At 47.6% G+C, this 23,983-nt stretch overlaps 2 protein-coding genes across 4 annotated transcripts; one reads left to right on the top strand and one right to left on the bottom strand.

Annotated features, from left to right (window-relative positions):
• On the bottom strand, positions 1-7,613 carry SMIM7 (small integral membrane protein 7). The gene is made up of 5 exons (XM_016157749.2): positions 7,506-7,613; positions 7,383-7,424; positions 6,880-6,932; positions 4,895-4,985; positions 1-1,084 (listed from the first exon to the last, which is right to left on the bottom strand). The coding sequence occupies exons 1-5, from the start codon at positions 7,529-7,531 to the stop codon at positions 1,069-1,071; spliced, it is 228 nt and encodes a 75-aa protein (XP_016013235.1). The 5' UTR covers positions 7,532-7,613; the 3' UTR covers positions 1-1,068.
• Positions 7,614-7,724: 111 nt separating this feature from the next.
• On the top strand, positions 7,725-22,499 carry TMEM38A (transmembrane protein 38A). 3 transcript variants are annotated; one of them, XM_036233894.1, is made up of 7 exons: positions 7,725-8,396; positions 8,676-8,716; positions 16,620-16,776; positions 17,031-17,215; positions 18,247-18,334; positions 20,015-20,132; positions 20,918-22,499. In XM_036233894.1, exons 3-7 carry the CDS (start codon positions 16,649-16,651, stop codon positions 21,155-21,157), a joined length of 759 nt encoding a protein of 252 aa, XP_036089787.1. In that variant the 5' UTR covers positions 7,725-8,396; positions 8,676-8,716; positions 16,620-16,648; the 3' UTR covers positions 21,158-22,499. The 3 variants fall into 3 exon arrangements, with proteins under 3 accessions (XP_036089787.1, XP_036089788.1, XP_016013305.1); XM_016157819.2 differs by lacking the exon at positions 7,725-8,396 and having other exon boundaries at positions 8,519-8,716; XM_036233895.1 differs by lacking the exon at positions 20,015-20,132 and having other exon boundaries at positions 7,725-8,716; positions 20,918-21,060.
• Positions 22,500-23,983: the final 1,484 nt, after the last annotated feature.

Genomic DNA, 23,983 nt, shown 5'->3' on the forward strand with positions numbered 1-23,983 from the left:
TCCTTTTTGGAAATGAGCTTTATTTTCAATGTTATTTAGTTCTAAAAGCCTGCATTTTACTTTTTCCTCCCACCAGGTTTATCTACAAGTCAGGATTTCAAAAAACACAACAAACAAATCAAACACCTGTGGGATCCAGGTGCCAACCACCAGCAGTTCATTTTGGCAATTAAGTCAAGACTTTCTTTCAAAGAAGCTTCTGTGCAAAACGCTCAAATGAAGCTCGTGTTTTTCAACCCTGAAATTACCCACTGTAAAGCAGACCCAAAAACCTAAGCTTTCAAAACTGGGTCTCAATATCACCAAATGAATCACTCTCACTCTAAAAATGGTACAATTAATTGCCTCAAAAGTTACTCTAACAGAGGGCTTTCAAGGCAAAGTAAAATTTCTCATGAGATCCATGCCTGCCCCTGCCAATTGTTCTGCACTTCTCTTCCGTGGGAACCAGTAACACATCACCCTTTAAGTCCTGGGGAGGACCTGAGCTGCACTGAGTGGCCAAGCAGAGCCACTGGGATGCAGAAGGAACTTGGACGCAGATCCAGCAACAATGAACTTCGTTATTCACAAACACAGTCCAATAAAGGGGCTGCATCAAACTTAAAGCCAACTTTCTACTTTAGATCCCTGGATATAAATGGTTTCTAAAATATGCATAATTCAAACCAAAAAAAAAAAAAGGTTATTGAAAATAAACCAACAAATATCCATAAACATGGTTCTAGTAAAGCTTGGTGGAAGAGGGATTCCAATCTAATAACACAATCGAGACAAGTTCTCTTTTCTATGGGGAAAACAGCCCCTTACATAAACCCTCATGAAACACATTAAGTAGACAGCATTTCAATGCAGAAACCAACACGAAAATATCTTTGAAAAGAAAACAGTGATGTGGCCGGGAAACCGTGCGCATCTTGGCGAACACTTTTTTCCACCCACCACAAGCTTGGGTTTTCTTGGAAGGTCACTGGTTTGCTGGTCAAATAACATTCTTGAAGTCATCAGAAATGGAGGAAGGGAGACCCAGCACCTGGAGAGGTGTGTTCCTGGTTTGGTATCTGGGGCTCAGGAGCCAAACAACCTGGAAAAGTCAGAAGGTAGAAATGTCTGTGAAGATGGGAAGCTGTCACTCTGAAAACATTTTTAGAAAACATTTTCAGTTGTTTTTATTAAGATTATTTTATACTATTTTCTGGTTTTATAAGTAACTTGTTACACAACACTGTAGATATACTTAACACTACCTAACTATACACTTAAAAAAACTGTAACTCTTTAAAAAAATTATCTACTTCATATGAATCTGTAACATTTTATTTTCACTCATTCTCTATTACTACTAGTCAGTGGTGACTTTCATATCTTTGAGTAAACTGAAGAAAATCTAAAATAGGAAAGGCCTGTAAACTGGATATATGTCCATGAAGTTTGGGAACGGGTCTGTAAGTTACGAAACAGGCCTACTGGGGAAAACCACAGAACTGTTAAAAAGATATAGAGAGGAGTTCTCTGTATTATCTCTGCGACATTTTATAAACTTAAATTCTTTCCAAAATAAAAGGATTATTTAAAAAAATAACAGCTTGTGCAAGAACAACTGGATCGCCACATGCAAAAGAATAGAGCTAGATTTCTACCTCACACCATGTACAAAAACTAACTCAAAATGGATCAGAGACCTATTAAAATTAAAATTTAGGATTAATCTGTGTGACCTAGGGTCAAGTAATGTTATTTTAGCTGTAACAGTAAAAAGCACAAGTGACAAAAAATAGTTATATTGGACTTCATCAAAATTAAAACATTCTATGCGTTAAATGACACCATCAAGAAAGTGAAAAGACAACCCGCGAAATGAGAAAAAATACTTGCAAATTATGTAACTGATAAGCGACTTGTATCCAGAGTATAAAAAGAACTCTTACAACTCAGTAATAATCCAATTAAAAAGTGGACAAATAGACATTTCTCCAAAGATATACAAATGACTGATACGGACATGAAAAGATATTCAACATCATTAATCATGAGGGAAATGGAAATCAATCTTCACATTCACTAAGATGGCTATAATCAAAAAAGAAATGACAATAACAAGAACTGGTAAGGATGCGGGGAAATTGGAACCATAATACCCTGCTTGTGGGAATGTAATGCTGCAGCTACTTTGAAAAATATTCTGGTGTTTCCTTAAAAGGATAAATATAGAGTTACCATATATGACCCAGCAATTTTACTCCTGGGTATATAACAAAGAGAAATGAAAACTTAAATCTGCATAAAAACTTGTACACAAATGTTAGTATCAGCATTATTCATAACAACCAAAAAATGGAAATATCTCAAAAATCCATCAACTGATGAGTAGAAAAACAAACTGTGGCATATCCATACAATGGACGATTATTCAGCTATAGAAAGAAATGAAGTCCTGATTCAAGCTATAACATGGAAAAAACTAGAAGACATTATGCTGAGTGAAAGAAGGGAGACACAAAAGGCCACATAGTGTATGATTCCATTTATATGAAATGTCCAGAATAGACCAATCCATAGAGACAGAAAGCAGATCAGTGGTTGCCCGAGGCTGTGGGGAGGAAGTGACTGCGAAAAGAGTATGGGATTTCCCTTTGAGGTGGTTAAAATATTCTAGAATTTGATTGTGGTGATGGTTGCACAATCCTGTGAATATATTACAAAATAATGAAGACCAACTTTCATTTTTTACTTGTTAATCCTTCTCCGTGGTTTGACACCCTTGTTTTCTATCTTCCTCTCAGTATTGTTTTGAAGATTTCAATATACAGAAGAGTTAAAAGAACAGTTCAGTGAACAGCCGCATACTTTATGCCATCAATACTCTTTACTGCATATCTACCCATTTAATCGTCTACCTTATTTTTGATGCATTTCAAAGTAAGATGCAGATATCAGTACCCTTGGTCCCTAAACATTCAGGCATGTTTCTCCCACATTTCAAGTTTTTCATGACTTTTTAAAATTTCCAAAGTAGCCCAGCTCAAACAATACAGAAGTGGGTGCAGGGAATAGGTACCCATCTCTCCAGCTCTGCTATAGTCCCCTCCATGGACAGTCTGGAGTAGATCCTTCCAACTCCCTCACCAGAGTGTTTTACAGACTTCAGGCACTCACTCAGCATTTAGTCAATGTTTACCATGTGCAAGTCACAACTGAAGCTAGAATGTGCATAGAGGTGACATCAGCCTTCTTTACTCTCAAAACATTCCCCAGTGTACACATAAACTTCTGGTACATCATCAATGATGGATGGCATCATGACAGTTGGTCTTACAAGTGTCCTTTAAGTTATCTGACTCTTCCCCCTGTTCTTCGACATTTAGGTGATTTCCAGTGTTTTTAATATCTCGAAGAAAGCCCTTCACTGCCTCCCTGCCTCCCTGACACCTCTTTCTGCAAAGAATCTTCCCTCATTCATGGCTTCTGCAGCAAGAGTTGGCCTAGGTCAGGGGTCAGCACGCTCTTTCTACAGAAGGCACACAGTAAGTAGTTCAGGCTCTGTGGGCCAGGCTGTCTCTGTCAGAATGCCTCAACCATTGGAGTGCAAAAGCAGTCACAAAAGTGAGTACAGCTGTATGACATTAAAACTTTATTCATAAAAACAGAGAGCAGGGAGACATGGCCCATGAGCTGTGGTTTGCTGAACCCTGACCTCAGTGTTTAGGTTGGAATCAGAAACCCCCAATCCAACTTAGAACTGGGTGATACCTAGTTAAGCTGGGAGGTCACGGAGCCTGAGGCTACCATTCTGCTCACAGGCCGGAAGATGAAGGAAGCTAGTCAAGCAAGAGAGGATGATAAAGCTGATTGACAGAAAAGAACAGAATGACAAAAAAATACTCCACCAAGTTCTTCCTTGCCTCAGGACCTTTGTACATGTTGCTTCTGGTGCTCTCTCCCCAGCTCTGCAAACTGGGCTTCCTGTTGTTGATTTAAATAGTACTTTCTCAGAGCCTCTCCCTGACTGTGACCTAAACTGGGAGACCCCCGCCTCTTGCCACTGCACGACTGATTTTTTCTTCAAGATCCCACTTTGTACCTAAGCAGGCCTCACCCAAGCTTCCAAAAAGGGCATCTCTGGGCATCCACCACAGTCCTCATTCCGGGCTCTAAAACACTTTCCAGGAGCAAAGTGAACCCCCCTGTCCCCTGATCTCCTGAGTCCTGGAAACATCTCAAACAACATGGGTCCGGCACAGGGACCACCAAGCAATCCCAAATTCAGTATCTCAGCTACTCAGGGCAGTCGACTTTTCTTTCTCATCCTTTTTGGGGGAAGCATATGGGATGCGCCCAGTATCTCCCATTGTTTTAACCCCGAGTCTGTTTACTCTCTAAGACTCACATCTCATTAACAGCAGTATAGGAATTATGGCCCTGACACTGGAAGGAAAACCAACCTGATTGAATTTTATTAGCCTAAAAAGAAAATGAAAAAGAGCATGAAAACAGAAATAAAGTCTGACTTCACTTTTGCTGGCTTCCAGCAGGGCAGAAACAGGACCCAGCAGCACAATGGCTGTTCAAGCCATATCTTTACCTTGATAGATGCCAAGTATACACTAAGCACAGAAGAGCTGAGGAGAGGTGACCAGGGAAGGCATCTCTTGCCAGCCCCTGGTGACACACCAGGCACAGCCAGGACTTGAAGAACGCTGGCCTGGACCGCTATGATGTAGCTTAACCCCTGTAGACCCCAGTTTCCTCTCTACCGTGGAGAGTTCTTATTTTGACAGCAGAAAAGGTGACACCAAAGTTCAGACTAAGAAAACAGAGCAACCATCAGGTGGGTCATTCTCAAGAATGACACAGAGGATAAGGACAATGAAGGGGATTGGCGGGCCTGACTTACACGATCATGCAGAACATCATGAAGACGTTCCACAGGGCAATGAAGATTCGGAAGTACCTGAGGCTCAGCAAGAACTCCCGGATGTTGTCACCTGGAAAGTCAGAAAGCATGTTTACAAGCACTAACATTTCTGCTGTCAGAGCTGCAGGTTCTTCTGCAGCCTCTGCCCACTCGTACCCACTGCTCCCCCCGCCCCCATTCCAGTGGCAGCGCAGCATTTCCTTTGGGTCCCTTCTGCTCTCCTATTCTCAGCACTCAGGCTGTGGCTGCCACTGACCAATCCTGGGACAGCACCAAACCCCCAGCCTCTGACTGGCTCAGAGAGGAAGGAGCACATGAACCAAGTCTGCCCAATGAAGAGTCAGCCCTAGAACTTTTGCCCCAACTACTGTTTTCTGTCAGGCTGGTTGGGCTGGGAAGATGTAAGCCGAGACTTCTAGGGAAGGGGTTGGCAAACTACAGCCTAGAGGCTAAAACCAGCTTCTGCCACCTGTCTCTGTATGGCCCAGGAACTAAAAATGTTTTTCATATATCTTAATGGTTAAAAAAAGAAATCAAGAGTATTTGGTAAAATGCAAAAATTACATGAAATACAAATTTCAGTGTCCATAAATCAAGTTTTATTGCAACACAGTCATGTCCATTCATTTACATATTGCCCATGGCTGCTTTCAAACAATGCCAGAGTTGAATTTTACACCAGAGACAGCATGGCCCACAAAGTCAAAAATATTTACAACCTGGCCCTTTACAGAAGAACGTTCTAAGCCCTCCTCTAGGGTTGTCTCTGACAGTAAAACTAACCCAGGAGAAAAAAATATAGCTGGATACTGTCACATGCTGGAGGGCTGCTCTGAGCCTTGAATATAGGTGTGCTGTATTCAATGCTCAACTGTGCCCTTGGATGTTTCAATTTGCTTTAACTACTTTGAGCTGGGTTTTGTTTTGGCAACTAAAAGCATACTAATTTGGACAAGTAAAATAGGAGTTCTGCTTTGGTGACAACTTACTCTAGTACTCTCTGCTACCAAGGAACAGAAACTACTTCAAAAGGAGGCAATTTAGTATGTTCAGACTCCAGACACCTGGGTTCCAGAAACTTCCTCTGGAGTTTTGAGTAGAGTGCTTCCCTAGGCCCTCTTTCCCCTGCCAGGCCTCCAGAATGAAATGAACTGGTCCAGGTTAGGTGACCTGCAAGGGTGCTACCGAAAGTGTCATCTAGAGAGCACAGATGTCCAGTAAGTATGGAATACCAGACGAGAGCTCAGAAATTTTCACAGCAACCCAATATGACAGCCACCTCATACTGCTGTACCACTCTAGTGTGAGATCAGCGTACAGTCTCTTTTAATGTGGTTTATATGAGTCCGGTATTGTCCACCCCTTGGGTTAGCTATGTGCGGCAAAGCCTATGTAAGAACTGGCCCAGCACACACTGCAAATGTCAGAGACAGGTATGTCTCCAGGATGGATAAAAGGCATTACTTGGCCAGGCCCTTCTCTGAGCCCAGAATCACATAAACAGACTCTTCTGCCATCAACAGATACTGACTGTGGACCACTCATTCCAGGCAGAAGCCCAGCGCAGGGGACACAGGGAGGAAAAAGACAGGGTTCTCTGCTTGAAGGAGCTCACAGGGAGCATAAATACCAAATAAGCAATCACACAGCAGGACTGAGCCAAAATAAGCTAGAGCCTCTTCTCCAGAGCTTAAGGTCAAGTGTTAGGGGTAGACATTAGCCAGATGACAGCATATGCAAAGGAAAATTGTAACTGTAAGAAGTGACATGAGTGCTGACCTATGCGGGAGGTCTGGCAGGAGAAAGAAATGGGTGACAGATGTGGGCAGAAGGAACAGCACATCTTCAGGCCCATCTCACTCTCACACACACAAACACAATTATAAAGAAAACTAGGGTAGAACTTGGTGAGAAAAGAACTGTTCTCTCTGACATGGACCAATTCGAGTCCAGAAAGGCCTTACCTGTGCCAGGCTCCCTGGACTCTTCCCCAAAACCCTGTGTGTCCTTCTTTTTCCTACGAAGAGAAGCAGTCATTGTCCACTTTCGATGGGACACAGGGCCGCTCAGTCCCCTGACCTCAAAAGGCCACAGACACACAGCTTCAGGTCTAGCCTCACCGCTGACTTGCTGTGTGACCTCAGACGGTTCAATGAACCTCTCTAGGCCTCCATCTGCCCCACCATTCACAGCCACCGACCCGGTGAAGAAGGTGGTTCAGGTTAAGGGGAAGAGTTCCTTGGGGAAGTAAGCCTGTGGCTCTTCGATGTACGACCAGGGAACGGAGAGTAAGGACTTCAAGCCGTGGTGGCGCGGAGACTCCCACCCGCAAGGACCAGGCTGGAGGCGGGGCCAGAGGGCAGGCTAGGACTCGGGAGTGGAGCACACAGCGTGGGGCGGGCTCACGCTCGCGGGGGCGGGGCTGCAGGTCCCCGGGTGGAGCTGCGGCGCGACGCGGCCTACTTACAGCTTAAAGTTGAGCACCGCCCCGGCGTTCATAAGCAGCGTCCTGTGGAGGAAGAATGCGGTTACCTGGGTCGTCCCCCGCCCCGTCGGGCCATCTCGCCCAGTCTCTAGTCCCCCTAATTACCCGAACAGCAGGATGTCTCCGATCATCGTTACAGCCCTTAGCGTCGGTCAGAATCGGAAGCGGAAGCGCCGGAGAGGAGGGGGAGGAGTATGAGCCGACCAATCACGAAGCAGCCCTGGTGAGGGCTGAGCCAATCGAAAGCTTAAGTAGTCAGGGTCCCGCCCTCTGCGGGCCCGCCCCTTAGGGGAGGCCCAGAGTGTAGTGAAGAAGGGCTGCGAGAGCGTGTGACATCACCTAGAGGCGGTGTCATCTGGAGGCGAGACTAGGTCACTCATTGGAGGCGTGTCGCGCATGCGCGAGAAGACCGCGCGCTGGAGAATTAGCGCAGTGTCTTTTCCTTCTGGGCAGGAGTCTAGAATGGGGCTTCTGAAGAAATGGGGCCCCTGACCTCTGAGCTGCATAGGGGAATGTGTCCTGACACAGTGGGCTCTCCGCGTCATGGACGCCCCGACTGATTGGAAAGAGTCCTCCTGGGGACCTCCATTGAGGGGGATCGGGGGTCCTTACCAAGCAGTGCCTTCGGAGGACGGGGGTTCCCGCGGGGGATGGAAGCCATTACTTACGGAGCCACACGGAGGACTGGGGTCATGACAACTGCATAAAGAACCGGGTCCTGACCGAAGGGATCCCCTGGGATACGGGAGGATGGGATTCACCACTGATCAGGCCCCACAGTGGAGGGAAGTCCCGATCCGAGGGCTCCATAGAGGACGTGGGTCCTCATCGAGCCTCACCTGGACCAGGTCTTGACTGATCGGTTCCACCTGGGTGGACGCTGTGCGTGAGGAACCCCTTCCCTCCAGTGGACAGCTCCCTGTCTGATTTATTCACGGGAGCCTGCACTCCGCCTCGCTGGGCTGAATGGGGTCGTGATGGCCTAGAAGAGAAACAGTAAGGAATACCAAACCAGCTGGGTTCCATGGAACCGGACGGCCCCAGGACAGCTGTCGCCCCTCCTCTCCGGCTGGGCCGGTTTGGGGGCGGTGCCTGGCGGGCGGGGGCGGGTCCAGCAGCGGGGGAGCAGTCGCGGGGCCGCGGGCAGCGGGACGCACCGGGCTGGGGGCTGGGGTGGGACCCAGCGTGCGCAATGGAGCTGCTGTCTGCGCTGAGCCTGGGCGAGCTGGCGCTCAGCTTCTCACGGGTGCCGCTCTTCCCTGTCTTCGACCTCAGCTATTTCATCGTCTCCATCCTCTACCTCAAATATGAGCCAGGTGAGACAGGGCGGAGGGCTGGAGGTGGCTGGCATCACGGGGGGCGAGGATGGGGAATCCCTAGACCATGGTGGTGACAGCTCAGGGGAGGATTCGGAGATGCAGACAGAACCCGGGATCACGGGGTTTTCCCATACCGGGCAAGCAACGGAGAGAGACGTGAGGGAGGGCAAGTAGAGAAGCCCTCCCTGAGATAGTCGGGCTGGGAGAAGGGAACCAAATGAGGGCTGGAGGGAAGGAGAGGAACGTGATATGATAGTTCACAGGAGGGGAAAAAGGTGCTGGGGAGGGGACAGGGAGAGAAGGTCAGGGCTCCTGGTAGGGGAGAGTCTCATGAACTTGGGCAAGGGGCGTAGGTTTTGGTGAGGGCACTGGCGGGGGGCCGGTGCTGAAGGCCTTGTCAAAAGTCCTGGCAGCCCGCAGCCATGACCTCCCTTCTTGCCCTTGGCGCACGGAGCGGGAGCGGGAGCAGCAGCTGAGTAGACGTCTATATAAGGGCCGGTCGTGCTGGGGTCAGGTTCAGGGAAAGTGACACCGGTGCCTTTTCCCCCCTGCGGCCATGGGGCTACCTCCCCCCTCTTCCCCTCCACGAGGCTGTGCTGGATCTCTGCTCCCTGCCGGAATTCTTGTAGCCCTGGCCGGGATCCTTTCCACTTACTGAGCAGAACCAGCCCCAGGGCAGGGTAATTTAGGGTCAGCTTTCTCCCACCAGCTCTAGACGAGAATCACAGAGGGAAAGAAACCAACGTTTAGGATTAAAACAAAACAAAACAAAGCATTTTTTTTAAATGAGAGTAAATGGCCTCTGTAGAATGTGTTCTATTTTTATACAAGGTTCACAGAATATTTCTTGTTCATCTCCTAGTATTTTAATTATTCTAACACACCAGCAAACTAAACTGGACAGTAGAATTTAGCTTTAGAAAAAAAGATCAATCACCCTAAAACTTTGTGTCCCTTTCTCCCACTCAGATGTAAATCACTCCACATTCTCTTTTCAGAATGAAAATAGCTCTTTTCAGATGATAAAAATAGGTGCTTGTGTATATTTAAAAATCAAGCCAAAAAGCACAAAGGAAAAAAGAGAATTACAGCTGATGTGTTGTCTATCCTTCCAGACCTCTTTTCTCTGCATTTATACCCCAATAGTTGTGGACGTAAATACACAATCTTATGCAAATAGAATCATATTCTGCTTGCCAAGCTCTTTTGTTTCATTTTATTTTTCCAGTCCAAAGGCCAGAGCCTATCTTTTAAAAAGCTTTTCTGGAGAGCAATTACTTTGCAAAGCAAAATAAGCTTTGTATTGCCATAGCATAGCCACAAGGTTGTATTTCCTGTCTGGGGATGAATTCTTGGTGGCTCAGGCCACTCCCCAGACGAGTACGGATCCCAGCACACCTTGGGAAATCTCGAAGTGTGAAGCAAGAGCCCCACACGGGTCTGGAAGAAAGGGGTCTCCTGCCTGCCTGGGAGTATGCAGGAGGGGCTGGGACATTCCTACTGGAGTCCCAGAGTAAGTCACCTGAACTAGAAGTACTGGAGCCTGCAGATTACTGGAGGTTGAGAAGGTTTAGCAGTTCTCAACTCTAGCTGCATGTTAGAGGCTCCTGGGAGCTCTTAAACCCCCACAGTTGATTCAGAATATCTGATGTGGGGCTCTGGCTGTTCATGTTTGAAGTTCTCCTCCCCCAGTGATTGCCGTCTGCTGTCAAGATTGAGAAACTGCTGCCTAGTTTACCCCCTTCCTTCGGTAACTGGGGAAACAGGAAACAGAGGCTAGGCTAACTTGGGTATACAATGAGCCTGTGGTGCTATGGCTGGTAGATGCTGGCCTTGGGATTCCAACCCTGGTCTGCTTAAACACAAGAATCAATAGGATTATTCTGGAATAGTTGCTTCCCTGTAGAAAAGGGAAGCATTGGACTTAGCTGTTAGCCCCCCAGTTTGGTGTTCCTGCTGGACCTTCGTAAAAGTTTCTTCTCAGAACCCATGTGCCACTTGCAGGAGCAGCTCCAGAATTTGCAGAGCCCTCTGTTCAGAAATTAAGAATTTCCAGGCAGCGATGGCAGAACATCAAACTGAATGCGGGGCTCTTCTGAGCTCAGGGTCCTGGGTGACTGCACAGGTAGCACACTCGAAGCTGAGAGCAAAGCTGTCTTTAGGGAAAATCTCCGAATTGGGAGTGGTTCTGCCACTGAGTAAACATCAGGCTGGTCACTGCACTTCCCTGAGCTTTAGTTTGCTCATCTGTGAAATGGGCTCATTGGCAAAATTAACCCTGGACTCCCTTTCCTGGCTGTTGTGAAGATCTATTGATAACTGTCAGTCTAAGGCACTTGGGAGAGGTACTGACACTTCTTTGTAAGGAGGTGAGGGAATGTGTTTCCTGAGTTGCAGGCATTTTCTGGGTCAGTCTTTGGTGAGAATCTTGAATGAGGACAAAGCTTGGAGTGTGGTCTTCAGGTGAACAGCATCTGTTTCTCCTGGGAGCTGGTTAAGAATGCCAGGTCTACCCTCCCCCCAGACCTGCTGAATCATAATCTGCATTTGATAAGTTCTCCTTAAGCACACTAACTTATGAGAAGAGATGGACTGAAAGATGTTGAGCTCCTTTTTAAACCTGGAGCTCCTTCATGGGGCAGGTGCTTTGGGGCCGGCTCACCTCCAGGACACCTTGCTCCATGCAAGAAGAAAGGAAACAGTGCTGCATGGATGAAGGAATGAGAATGAATGAATGACAATCCTGGTTACCTTAAGCATGACCCATCCAAAGAACTTTTCAGACCAGTGGTCCTCAAATTAGACCCATCTGAGAAGCTTTTTAAAATGCTCATGTCCAGGTAGCACCTCTCCATCATTTAAATCGGAATCACTGGTGATAGTACCAGCATCAGTATTTTTGAGGGGAGGGGACTGGGAAAATTGAAATATTGTTTATTATACTGTTGCCAATATGTTTTATTTAGTGCTTTTATCACACCATTTAAACATTTTTTAAAATGTATTTTTAAATTATAGTTGACATACAATATTATATTAGTTTCAGGTGTTTTACAGTTCCCCCGTTGAGACCCAGGTCTCTGCACCAGCATTCCCTAACCTGGGCACTAGTGACAGCTGGAGCCAGAGCATTCTCTATGGTGGGAGCCTGGGCTGCACATTTCAGGATGTTTTGCAGCATCCCTGGCCTCCACCACTGGATGCCAGTAGTGTGCCCTATTGTGACAATCAAAAATGTCCCCAGACATTGCCAGTGTCCCAGACTTTTGCCCTGAGTTGAGAACCATTGATCTAGCCTGAATCTCAAACTCCAGTGCTTCCAAGGGCCAGGCAGATGATATATGGGTAGTGATAAGCTAGCCAGGTGGGATCCAGGCCACGCTCATCTCCACCTGATTGGGGCTGGAACCACCAGAACTGGTTTTTCAGGGGAAACTGGAAATGTGATTTGGCTGTTGGAACACTTTTGTCTTTTTCTTTTTTTAAATTAATAGACTTTACTTTTTAGAGCCATTTTAGATCCACAGCAAAATTAAGCTGAAAGTGCAGTTTCACTGACCGCCCCCGCCACACACACAGCCTTCCCCACCGTCGACATTTCCCACCAGAGTGGCACATTCATTACATTCATTGCAATGAGTTCATTACAGTGTTTAATGAACCAACATTATTATCAACATATATGTTATCATGTAATCGTTATCATAGATTGTCAACATTATTATCAACCAGTCTGTAGTTTACATTAGGAATTCTTGGCATTGTACATGTATGGATTAGGACAAACCTATAATGATATGTAGCCACCATTATGGTATCATATAGGATAGTTTCACTGCCCTAAAAATTCCCCGTGCTCTACCTCTTCATCACACTCCCCTGCCCGCTACCCTGAACCTCCACCAACCCCTGATCTTTTTACTGTTTCCATAGTTCTGCCTTTTCCAGATGTCACTGAATTGGACTCATACAGTCTGTAGATTTTTCAGACTCACTTTCACTCAGCAGTATGCATTTAAGGTCCCTCTACATCTTTTTGTGGCTTGATAGCTCATTGTTTTCAGTGTTGAATAATATTCCATTGTATGGGTATACCACAGTTTAATTATTCACCTATTGAAGGACATATTGGCTGCAGTTTGAATATTTTTTTTAAATGCAATGGGAGCCAAGAGAATAGTTTCTTGATCTCTGGTTTGAACTGTAAGTTTTTTGAGGGCGGGGAACAGCTCATCCTCCAGCCTTGCAAGGGGCTACCAACTCCTTTTAAGGGGAAGGAAACGAGGCAGAGATCTTCACTCGAAGGCTCAGGAAAAAAGAGACTGTCAATATACTTCCCATGTTTAGACCTCAAAACTACATAGCACAGAACAAAGGGCAGTGCTGAAAGTGCCCTGGGGAACCTTCTAGCACTTCCCTGCCATCCACTGACCCCTGGAGAGTGAATGTCATGGAGCCCATTGCAGGCTGGAACTCGGGATCAATCAGGGTTTCCTCTCCCTCCTAAGACAGAGCTAATTTTTATAAATTCATCCCCTAGAGTTTCCACCCACTGGTACTTTCCATTTCAGTTCAGCTCCAGGAATAACTCTTGCATAATTGCTAAGCACTAAGCAGTTTCTTTTATCCTCACAAGTGCCCTTTGAAATGAATGATAGCACCAGGGTGACCAGCTCACCCAGATTTGCCTGAGACAAGAACCCAAGGTCCCATGTCCCAAGAACCCCTTGGTCCCAGGCCAACTGGGACAATCATTCACTCTTGACAGCATCTCATTATATATATGAGCAAATTGAAGCTCTGAGTGGGGAGAGCTTTGGTGGCAAACCTGAGATTGAAAACCACATTCTGCTGCTTCTGGTTGTTGTCCCCAAATCAAGGAGTGTGGCAAAGGGAAGGAACCATGGGGATAATTTCTCAGCTACTACCTTGCTATAGGTCCTCAGGGCAGGCTGTCCCCATCAACCTCAGTCTTCCCATCTGTGGCAATGGGAAGATTCCAGAATTGCCAGGAGGGTATGGATAATGATAAGAAGCATAACGGTGATAATGCACGCCATATTGAGTTAAGACAACTTGGTGAAGGGGATGCTCTCATTCTCTGTTGACAGCAGAAGAAACTGAGGTTGGAGGTTGGGAGGGGGTCAGTCTTCTCCCAAGTCCTGCCAGAGTGAGCAGAAGAGCCAACCCCAGGCGTGTGACTTTTCAACCAGGACTCACCCAGAGTACAAACACAGAGCCTGCTTTACTCCTGCAAAACCAAGGTTCCCACCCCTCCCCCTCCTGGGTCTTGGTCCCTGGGACAGCCCCAGAAGACACAAGAAAGACCCTGGAAAGTATTCAACCCCTGGGGGTTATTTTTAGATGCAGAGGTATCCATTTCTCCAAAACATGGGCGCCTCACCTGACCTGGCCCCTTGCAGGACCCACCAGCTGCTCGGAAGGATTAACTCTCAGCTGGTGGTGTTTTAAATAGACACCCCACCCAGTAGAAGAGAGCACTCTGCTCTCTTGAATCCTGTAGGACCTTAGAAATGCTGAGACTTTCAGACAACCTGAGGGCAGGGAGAAGATGCACAGGACACCTGTAACTCCAGAGCGAGATTGAGGAGAGAAAATTCCTTGTTAGGAGTCGGGGAAGGAAGGGATTAAAGGTTTGCATCTGCAAGAAGAAAAGGGCTGCAGAGAGAAAAAATAGTTTGTCTGAGATCACAAGGTTAGTTGGCACCTGTGGCGAAGGGACAGGGGAGTGTGTTGATGACTTAGTCTAGAACAACTCTCACTAGTCCTGCTTTTATTGTCCTGCCATGTTCTAGTTTTTTAAGGTGTTGATACAGATCGTTGTGAAGGAAGAGAAAACCAGGTTATAAAAAGTGGTTTTTTAAAGCTATAGTTGACATTCAATATTATGTTAGTTTCAGGTGTACAGCATAGTAGTTAGGCATTTAGATAACATATGAAGTAATGTATATACAAGAGAATGGGTAACTAACATGATCTATTTCTATGATGGAATACTATACAACAGTGAAAATAACTATTATTCTTGAAAATATGCTCAGCGAAAGAGACAGATGTGAAAGGCTGTGTTATATAATTCCACCTATATGTGATACATAAGTTCTAGAACATTTTCATCACCCCAAAAGGAAACCCTATCCCTATTAGTGGTCACTCTCTGTGTCCCCTCCCCCAGCCCTTGGCAATCACTAGTCTGTTTTCTGTCTATGAATTTGCCTGTTCTGGGCATTTCATATAAATGAAATCATACATTATATGGCCTTTTGTGTCTGGCTTCTTTCACTTAGCGTGTTTTCAAGATTTATCCATGTTGTAGTATCTATAAAGACTTCATTTTGTCCTTTAGTTTATTTTCTGATTACAGTCGACATACAACATTATGTTAGTTTCAAGTGTACAATACAGCAATTAGTCATTTATATGCTTTGCAAAGTGATGTATCACATTTTGTGTCTATTCATCGTCTGATGGACACAGGTTGTTTCCACCTTTTGGTGATTGTGAATAGTGCTGCTGTGAACATGGACTTCCAAGAATCTTCCAGAATCTATTGGTGGGTTCTTTGGGATAGAACAGCCTGGAGCACCGCCCCCCGCCGCACTCCCTGCCCTGCTGCCCATCCAGGACAATGAGACCTGTTCCTGGCCATCAGGGATGGGGTAGGCGGTAAGGGACCCACAAGGGGGCTCGATACAGCTTGTGGAGCCCAGTGCAATAGACGAGAGGGTACCCTTTGTCCTCTCTCCTTCCAAGGGGGGGCTTCTGTTTTTTCTAGTTTTGATGATTAAATGTTTCAAATACACAGAACAAATATCACAGCCACCTCTGTCCCCTCAACTTAGACTTAACAGATATGAACATAGATTTGCTTTTTTTTTTTAATAGAATGACAGACACAGTCAACCCTGCCCCTTCCCCTCCCTTCCTCCCTCTCCAGATATGACCACCGACCTGAAATCAGCCTGTATTTTTGCCATGACTGCATTTCTGCCTTCACCACTGTGCGTGTATCTATGAACTACAATGATCCTCCCTCCTATCTGCAGTTTCGCTTTCTGTAGTTTGAGTTATCCATGGTCAAACAGAAATTTATTCTCTCATGGTTCTGGAGGCTGAAAATCCAAACTCAAGGTACCAGCAGGTTGGTTTCTTCTGGAGACTCGAGGAGAGGATCCTTCCAGGCTTCTCTCTCCTGGCTTCTGGTGTTGCTAGCAATCCTTGGCATTTTTTTGGCTTACGGATACATCACTCCAATCTCTGCCTCTGTCTTCACATGGCCTTCTGTATGAATTTCTTGGGGTTCCTTTAACAAACTACCACATATTGGGTGGCTTAAACAACAGAAATTTATCGTCTCACAATTCGAGAGGCCAGAGGTCAAAAATCAAGGTGTCGACAAGGCCATGCTCTTTCCAATGGTTCTGGGAAGGAATTTTTTCACGCCGCTTCCTAGTTGCTGGAGGCGGCTAGCGTCCTCGGCGCTCCACTGGTTACAGCTGCGTCACTCCTGTCTCTGCCTCCATGTTCACGTCACCTTCCTACCTGTGTCTCGTCTCCTCTGTCTATAAGGACAACAAGGCATTAGATGACAGCCCACCCTAATGACCTCATCTTAATGTAATTAAATCTGCAAAGACCCTATTTCTCAAAGAGGTCATATTCACAGGTACCAGGGGTTAGGACATCAATATATCTTTTTGAGAATCACAGTTCAACTTATGATACCTTCATGCATGTCTGTCTGGAATAGTATTCAGCCTAAACAGGAAGGAAATTCTGACACCTGCTACAACATAGTTGACCCTTGAGGAGATTATGCTAAATCGAATTAGCCAGTCACATAAAGACAGCTACCGTATGATTCCATCCTCTTCCCCAGGAGCAGTGGAGCTGTCCCGGCGCCACCCCATGGCGTCCTGGCTGTGCGCCATGCTGCACTGCTTCGGGAGTTACATCCTGGCTGATCTGCTCCTCGGGGAGCCCCTGATAGACTACTTCAGCAACAACTCCAGCGTCTTACTGGCTTCAGCCATCTGGTAAGCATCACCAGGCTGGCAGGGCATGGAAGAGTAGAATCGGGGGCAGGGGTGACCCAGCCACCAGGGAGGTGGCAGGTTGGAGGGACCTGGATCCACCATCGCAACCTCTGTGGTGGCCTTGAACACACCACTCTCCATTGCCTAGCTCTGTCCTGAGCCAGGCATGTGGGGAAGGGGGTCTGGACACAACCTCTCCTTCTGGGGCCCTCACAGTTTGTCTCTGCCTGATGCTTGGCATTCTCTCCCCTAAGGTACCTGATTTTCTTCTGTCCCCTGGACCTCTTTTACAAGTGTGTCTGCTTCCTGCCTGTGAAACTCATCTTCGTGGCCATGAAGGAGGTGGTGAGAGTCCGCAAGATTGCCGTGGGTATCCACCACGCGCATCACCACTACCACCATGGGTGGTTTGTCATGATCGCCACAGGCTGGGTCAAAGGTAAACAGGACCATGACAGTGACAATGGAAAGTGACTCCAGTTGAGAACCCCTGCTCAGTGGTACATGTCAGGCACCCTTGCTGGCACTTCCATTGCTCTGAGCTAAGGGGCATCAGAACTGCTGCAGGAGTGTAGGCTCCTCATTAGCCGACACCTTTGGGGCAAATGAGAAGATTCTTCCAGAAATTTAACTGTCAAAGGTAAATAGGACAACGATGAAACAATGACAGCTGATATCTCCAGCAGGGTTTCTCAATGGTGGCACTACTGACATTTGGGGCTAGATCATTCCCTGTGGTGGGGGCCGTCTGGTGCATGGTTGGGTGTTTAACGGCATCTCTGGCCTGCGACCACCAGCAGCATGCCCCCCCCCCCAGGTGTGACAACCAAAAATGTCTCCAGATATCGCTAAATGCCACCTTGGGAGGCAAAATTACCCCCGGTGCACTGGTACGTATCGGGGACCCCAGTTACCCAGCTGCTCCTGGAGTAGGCGTCAAAGCCTCTTTAGTGAATGCTTTTGGGGTAAATGGGAAGATTCTTCCTTGAAATTTAACCATAATGTCTCCACATAGGTCTCCTTATTCTCTTTCTAGGAAGCCTGTACTACAGAGCAAATTCCCCAGGGGTATAGCATGCCTCCTAGAGGGCAAGTTACTTGGGAAAGATTGAGAGCTCTGAGCCCTGAGAAGGGAGGCTAGGATCGGGGGCCACTCCGGAAGCCTTGTGCACAGCTCAGGGTCCTGGATTGGGGGCATCAGGGCAGACAACCCAGATTTGTCCGAGCCTTGTAGGAAGGATATTAGTTCAATTTCTTCTGGCTAGTTTTGCTCCAAATATGCTGTGTGACCCTTGGCAAGACTGTCCACTCTGAGCCTGTTTCCCCACCTGCAACTGATCGTCATACACCCAGGCTGATCGTCCCTCTGGAGAGGACTCCAGGAGTGGAGAGTCTGCTTCTTTGAGAGTTCAGCTAAGAAATACGGGCAACTGCGGGCGACAGGCTCATTCAACAGCACCCTGTTCGTAGGTGCTGGTGTTGCCCTCATGTCCAGCTTTGAGCAGCTGCTCCGAGGGGTCTGGAAGCCAGAGACCAATGAGATCTTGCACATGTCCTTGTGAGTACCCCGTCCTCCCCATCTGTCCCTCTTGTGCCCCCTTGCCTGATCCTGGGTTGGATACTTCTGGTAACTTAGAGCCCTCAGCCCCTGATTCTGTTCTCCAGAAGCTTCCAGAGGACATGTATGTCTAGGGGAACCCATAGAAGGAACCACAACTCTGCCTAGGGGTCAAGGACAGGCAGAGATGCAGGGAGATGAGACACTTGATTTGGGTTTTGAAGAATAAATTGGAGTTTTCTAGCAGAGGAGCCTCTGGACAGAGGACAGGACCTCTGCCGTCTGTCAAGTCAGAAAGAACAATCTGCCTAGTTCTGTAGGGGAGGGTGCGAAGTGTGGGTGGGGAGCCAGGGGCACAGAGTGTGGGTGGGGAGTGTGGCTGGCGTTAAGAGGGGGAATGGTGGGTAGGGCCAAAGGGCAGCATTTAGGATACATTTTAAACAAACATCACAGGTTAGGGCTAGTTAAATTTTCTCCCAATCTACAATAAGTAAAACTAGAGCCGTTAAAATATGAAAAAATTAAAAGCTTTTCCCATATACCAGTGAAAATTACCTCTTGTTTTATACTTTGGAAAAGGCAGCTTTATCTTGTTTCCTCTCCACGAGAAGTCTGTTCCCATCCTCAGTTCACTTACAGGGACGTGGGGCCCAGATGGTTGCATTGCCTTCTGCTAAGCAGCCAAGTGGCTTCGCCTTCTCCTTCCCCTTCCACCTCATTAGCTGAGAGTGAGGGTTCCACGGAATCACAGACATAATGTCCCTGGCCCTGGGACCAGATGAGTGAGAAAATATCAGGTGGAATCATTATCAAGTATGTGCAGTGAGCGACAGACCTCAGGAACAGAAGTCTGGGGTCTATCTGCTGCGACGAGCTAAAGTCTTAGAAACCTATTCTGCAAGGAAGAAAAGGAAAGTTAAGAAAAACCATGTGTTGTAATTCCACTTCCTGGGGAGTGTGCTGTCCGGGGGACCCTAAGATTACCCTCAAGTTCCGTGTGCTAGAAGGACTCATGGAACTCAGCAAAGCCCTTTAACTCAGGGTTATGGTTTTTAGTACAGGGAAAGGATTAAAATGAGCAGAGGGAAGACGCGCATGGGGCAGGGTTGATACCAGGCCTGAGCTCCTGTTTACCCCTTCTCGGCGGAGCTGCGTAGGTGTCGCCCGTTGCTCCCAGCATCCGCATGTGACCACACGCATTGACCATGGCCACCATCAAACTCCCCCGAGCCCTGGTATCCATAGTTTTTATTGGGGCTCAGTCACACGGACATAACTGACCACCTACGTGGCTCACCTCGGCCTCCAACCCCTCTAGAGATTGAACTGATACTGCATGACCCAAGACCCCTACTCTAAATCACACTGTTACTATTTGATGTGACCCAAAGTCCCCAACTAAACAGAGACACTCTTACCAGGCAGAACATTTCCAGAGCTTAGACAGCACCTCCCAGGACCCAGAGACAAAGGCCAGATCTCTCTTTGGGCCAAGTTAACCCTTTACTGCATAGAGAGACACCACCTCCTCTGTACCAGGTGGGCATCTTCCTACTTCCCACTCAGAAGTCGGATGGGAGCTGGGACTGGCTGGAGGCAGGTGGAGAAGGGGTCCTGGGACAGAGATACAAAGGCCTGAGCCATGCTGTGCCTGCTGGTAACTACGGCTGTCCCTTCCAGCCCCACCAAGGCCAGCTTGTATGGAGCCATACTCTTCACCCTCCAGCAGACCCGCTGGCTCCCGGTGTCCAAAGCCACTCTTATCTTTATCTTCACCATGTTTATGGTGTCCTGTAAGGTAAGCCTTCCTGTCCTGACCCATGCCCAACCACCCCTCCTGGGCTGGGGGCTCAGACTCACAGCTTTGGGTGTCTAGGAAAGGACAGCCCTATATTGGGGCGGGGTGGCGGGGAGCTTGCCAGTAGGTTCATACATGGAGGAGGGTCTGAGAAGAGCAGTGTCTAGCATGTGGGGACAGGAGTGAGGGAACAAGGTCTTCCCAGCAGAGGGCCCCGCCTGGGCAAAGGCCAAGAAGTAAGCAGGAGTGTGCGAGGCCTGTTTGGAGCTTCATGGAGAGCAGAGGGACAAAATGCAGGGAAGGCACCCTCAGGACACCAGGGATTTGGGCTGTACCAGAAATGGTGCTGGTCTGGTCATCAGGCCTTGAATTGGGGTCACCCTACCCCCAGGAGGGGCCTGAGGGGTCACACTCTCCTCCCTCCTTGAGGAGCTGGAGAGCTCCGCTGCTGGCTCTGGGAAGGGACCACGGGCAATCCAAAGGGAGTGAGCGACTCCAGGCCGAACACAGCTCCTCCCTGAGCCCAGGTGGGAGTACTTCTGGGGAGAGGGTGACCAACAGTCCCAATGAGCCCAGCTTTGATACCAAGTCTTGTGTCCCAGGAGACCCGGGACAGTTGGTCACCCTCCTGGGGATGTGTGCAATCAGAGGGGCGGATCTGAGCTGCCTCTGACCTTGACATGGATGACCTTTTCTCCCCTCTCCCCCTCCCCTTCTTTGCTTTCTGCCTTGGTCTCCCTCTGGCTTTCTCACTGTCTCCCTGTCCTCCTGCCACCCCACCTCAGGTGTTCCTGACGGCCACGCACTCCCACAGCTCCCCTTTGGATGTTCTGGAGGGCTACATCTGCCCTGTGCTATTTGGGACGACCATGGGGGGTGACCATCACCATGACAACCACGGTGGGGCCCATGGAGGGTCCCACGGTGGTGGTGGGCCCAGCTCCCTGCACTCCGCCATGGCTGCAAAGTCCAAGGAGGAGCTGAGTGAGGGCTCCAGGAAGAAGAAGACCAAGAAGGCAGATTAGGAAGCAGCCCAGGGGGCCTGCGGGCTGCTAGGGAGAGGATCTGGACCCAGAACCCTCAGGGCCAGGCATGGGGGAGGTGTGCTGGGCTCAACTCTCCCCTCTCCAGGCCTTGACTTCCCTGTCTGCAAACTGAGGCCATCAGCCTACTCTTCAGGGCTGATGAGAGGGGTTAGATGAGATATGGGGGTAAAGGGCATTTGTAGGAATGGGGGTCCCTCTCTGCCAGGCCCCTGTAGAGTCACAGATTTTGAGGTGGGGAGCCACAGAATCTTGACAGTGGCAACAGCCAGAAACCCTGGGAGTTATATTTTTGGTTCTAGTATTTCCTCTCTAAAATTAAGTTTTGACTCCAAAAAAATTTCAAGCCAAGTTGAAACTCATTCACTTGAGGGATGATTCCCAAGTACGTGCTGCAAGGCAGCTGCTGTGATTTCCACGTCTTCCTGCCAACTCCTTCTGGGCACCCCTAGGCAGGGTGCCTCCTTCTCTGAGTCTTATATTCCCCACCTTATAGTGGGGACCCTTGGCCCTCCTCTGTACACAAGGGCTGATGTGAGGCTGGACGTAAACCAGCCCTTTAAGCTCAGAAGCACCATGCAGTCAAGAGGAGAGGCTGTGGCGGGTGTTCACTGTGCTTGAGAACAGCTTTGCGTTTTAGATCATGGGTGTTCATGGATCACAGAACCACGCAAGTTACCTGGCATGAAGGAGGCCAGGCTTGAAAGCTTGGAGGGGGGGAAAGGCTTGTCCTGATCCTTGGCTTTGGGCTGCCCCAAACCAAAGAAATGTAGCTGGCTGGGTGAGGGTACCAAGATCCAGCTTTGTCCAGGGGCTCCTAACACTCGCCCTTGGGTCCTAGAAGCACCAGGCCTTCCTTAGGCTGACGTCCTTCATTGCTGCTCATTCAGTTGCCCAACAAACATGCTGTCATCTACTCTGTGTCAAGTCTTATGCTGCTGCTGGGCAGCCTGGGAACGTGCTTCAGGTTGAGCAAGGGGGATAGTATCTGAGGGTCCCTCCCAGCCACCTTCAGCTCAACCCAAGTTGCCAGGACTTCTGAGAGTGGTAGGTGGGTTGAATATAGCCAGTCTCAGGTGGGGTTAGGGCCCACACTGGGCCAGCTTGAGGCTGCCTTTTGCACATGGGTGCTCAGGGCATTAGTCTTCAGCTGTGTCAAGATCAGCATGGAGTCAGTGGCATCCCAGATATTGGGAAAGTGCCTTGATTTGGTGACACCTGGGAGCTGGGTGGGTCCTGAGGGTATAAGGCCCCGAATTCATCCTCTTGCAAGTCCATCAAGGCTAAGCATGAAGGTTCAGCGAATAAATCTTTTGTGAGAGAACCCTGTTGGCTTGTCTGATTCATTTCTGCTTTTTTGGCCTCAGGACACAGTGGGCATCTGTGTCCTTAGAGATGCTCAAAGTTTCTAGGGGAATGAGGCTCATGGCAGCCCAATTGCCAGTGGGAGATGGTGGCTGTGTGTGAAGTCTACAGGATTTGGAATTAAGCAGACCTGGGTTTGAATCCTCACTCTACCACTGACAGGTCAGGGAGCCTCTTCTTTTCCAAGCCTGTTTTGGCAGGGGGGCAGGGGTGATGATTATTACTGCACTTCAAAGATGAGGGGAAGATTAATGATGTGGTTAGGATTTGCAGCTAAGAGTCTGTGCCAGTTCCTTTTAACAAAATAAAAGTCAAGCCACGGACTAGGAGAAAATCTTTGAAATTTAATGAAAAATTATATCTGATAAAAAATTATATCCAGAATACATAAAGAATTCTCAAAACTCAATAATGAAATAAACAACCCAATTTAAAAATGAGCAAAGGATTTGAATGGACACTCTGAGAATATACCAATGGCGTAGAAATCACAAAGAGACGTTCGACATCCTTGGCCATCAGGAAAATGAGTGGGAAGTACCACTTCACATCTATAAGGATGGCGAAAATTAAAAAGACTGACCATACTAAGTGCCGACGAGGATGTGGAGCAACCAGAACTCTCATACACTGCAGGCAGGAATATAAAGTGGTACAGCCACTTTAGAAGATAGTTTGACAGTTTCTTTATAAGTTAAATGTGCACTCGCCATATGACACAGCCATCCCACTCTTGGGTATTTGCCCAAGAGAAATAACCACATGTCTCCACACAAAGACATGCACAGGAATGTTCATAGCAGCTTTGCAATAGCCCCAAACTGGAAACAAACAAATGCCCACCAAAGATGAATGGATGAAGAACTGCCCTATCCAAAGGAATACTACTCAGTAATGAAAAGGAACCAAATGCGACAGCATGAGTGAGCCTCCAAATGCATCACGATGGGTGAAGAAAGCCATACAAAAGCAAATGCATGCTGTCTGAGTCTCTTTATATAAATTCTAGAAAAGGCAAATTCATCTGTAGTAACAGGAAACTGATCAGTAGGTGCTTGGGGAGAGGGGAATGGAGAGGGCCAGGTGGGAGGGAGGGCAGAAAAGCACAAGGGAACTGGGTGATGGATATCTTCACTATCCTGATTGCGGTGATGCCTCGAGAGTCTATGTACATGTCACACATATCAAGTTGTATACTTTAATATACAGGTTGATATGTCTATGGTACCTCAATAAAAAAAAAAAAAAAAACTTCAGTAAGGAAAAAAAATTAGGCAAAAGATTTGAACAGACAGTTCACCAAAGAAAATACATAGATGGCATGTAATCACAGGAAATACACATTAAAACCACAATGAAATACTACTGCGTATCTGTCATAGGCTGAATTGTGTTACCCTCAAAATTTATATGTTGAAATCCCAACCTCTAGTACTCCAGAAT

Source organism: Rousettus aegyptiacus, unplaced genomic scaffold (genome assembly GCF_014176215.1).
Source record: "Rousettus aegyptiacus isolate mRouAeg1 unplaced genomic scaffold, mRouAeg1.p scaffold_m13_p_16, whole genome shotgun sequence".
In the NCBI taxonomy this organism is placed as follows: domain Eukaryota; kingdom Metazoa; phylum Chordata; class Mammalia; order Chiroptera; family Pteropodidae; genus Rousettus; species Rousettus aegyptiacus.

Excerpts from the sequence above, each read along its gene's own strand:
- SMIM7 (XM_016157749.2), bottom strand. The coding sequence starts at position 7,531 with ATGATCGGAGACATCCTGCTGTTCGG. Across the intron at positions 7,425-7,505 it reads GGAGACATCCTGCTGTTCGG|GACGCTGCTTATGAACGCCG; the intron begins GTAATTAGGGGG and ends CTTCCTCCACAG. Across the intron at positions 6,933-7,382 it reads GCGGTGCTCAACTTTAAGCT|GAAAAAGAAGGACACACAGG; the intron begins GTAAGTAGGCCG and ends TTCTCTTCGTAG.
- TMEM38A (XM_016157819.2), top strand. The coding sequence starts at position 8,593 with ATGGAGCTGCTGTCTGCGCTGAGCCTGGGCGAGCTGGCGCTCAGCTTC. Across the intron at positions 18,335-20,014 it reads GAGATCTTGCACATGTCCTT|CCCCACCAAGGCCAGCTTGT; the intron begins GTGAGTACCCCG and ends TGTCCCTTCCAG. Across the intron at positions 20,133-20,917 it reads TGTTTATGGTGTCCTGTAAG|GTGTTCCTGACGGCCACGCA; the intron begins GTAAGCCTTCCT and ends ACCCCACCTCAG.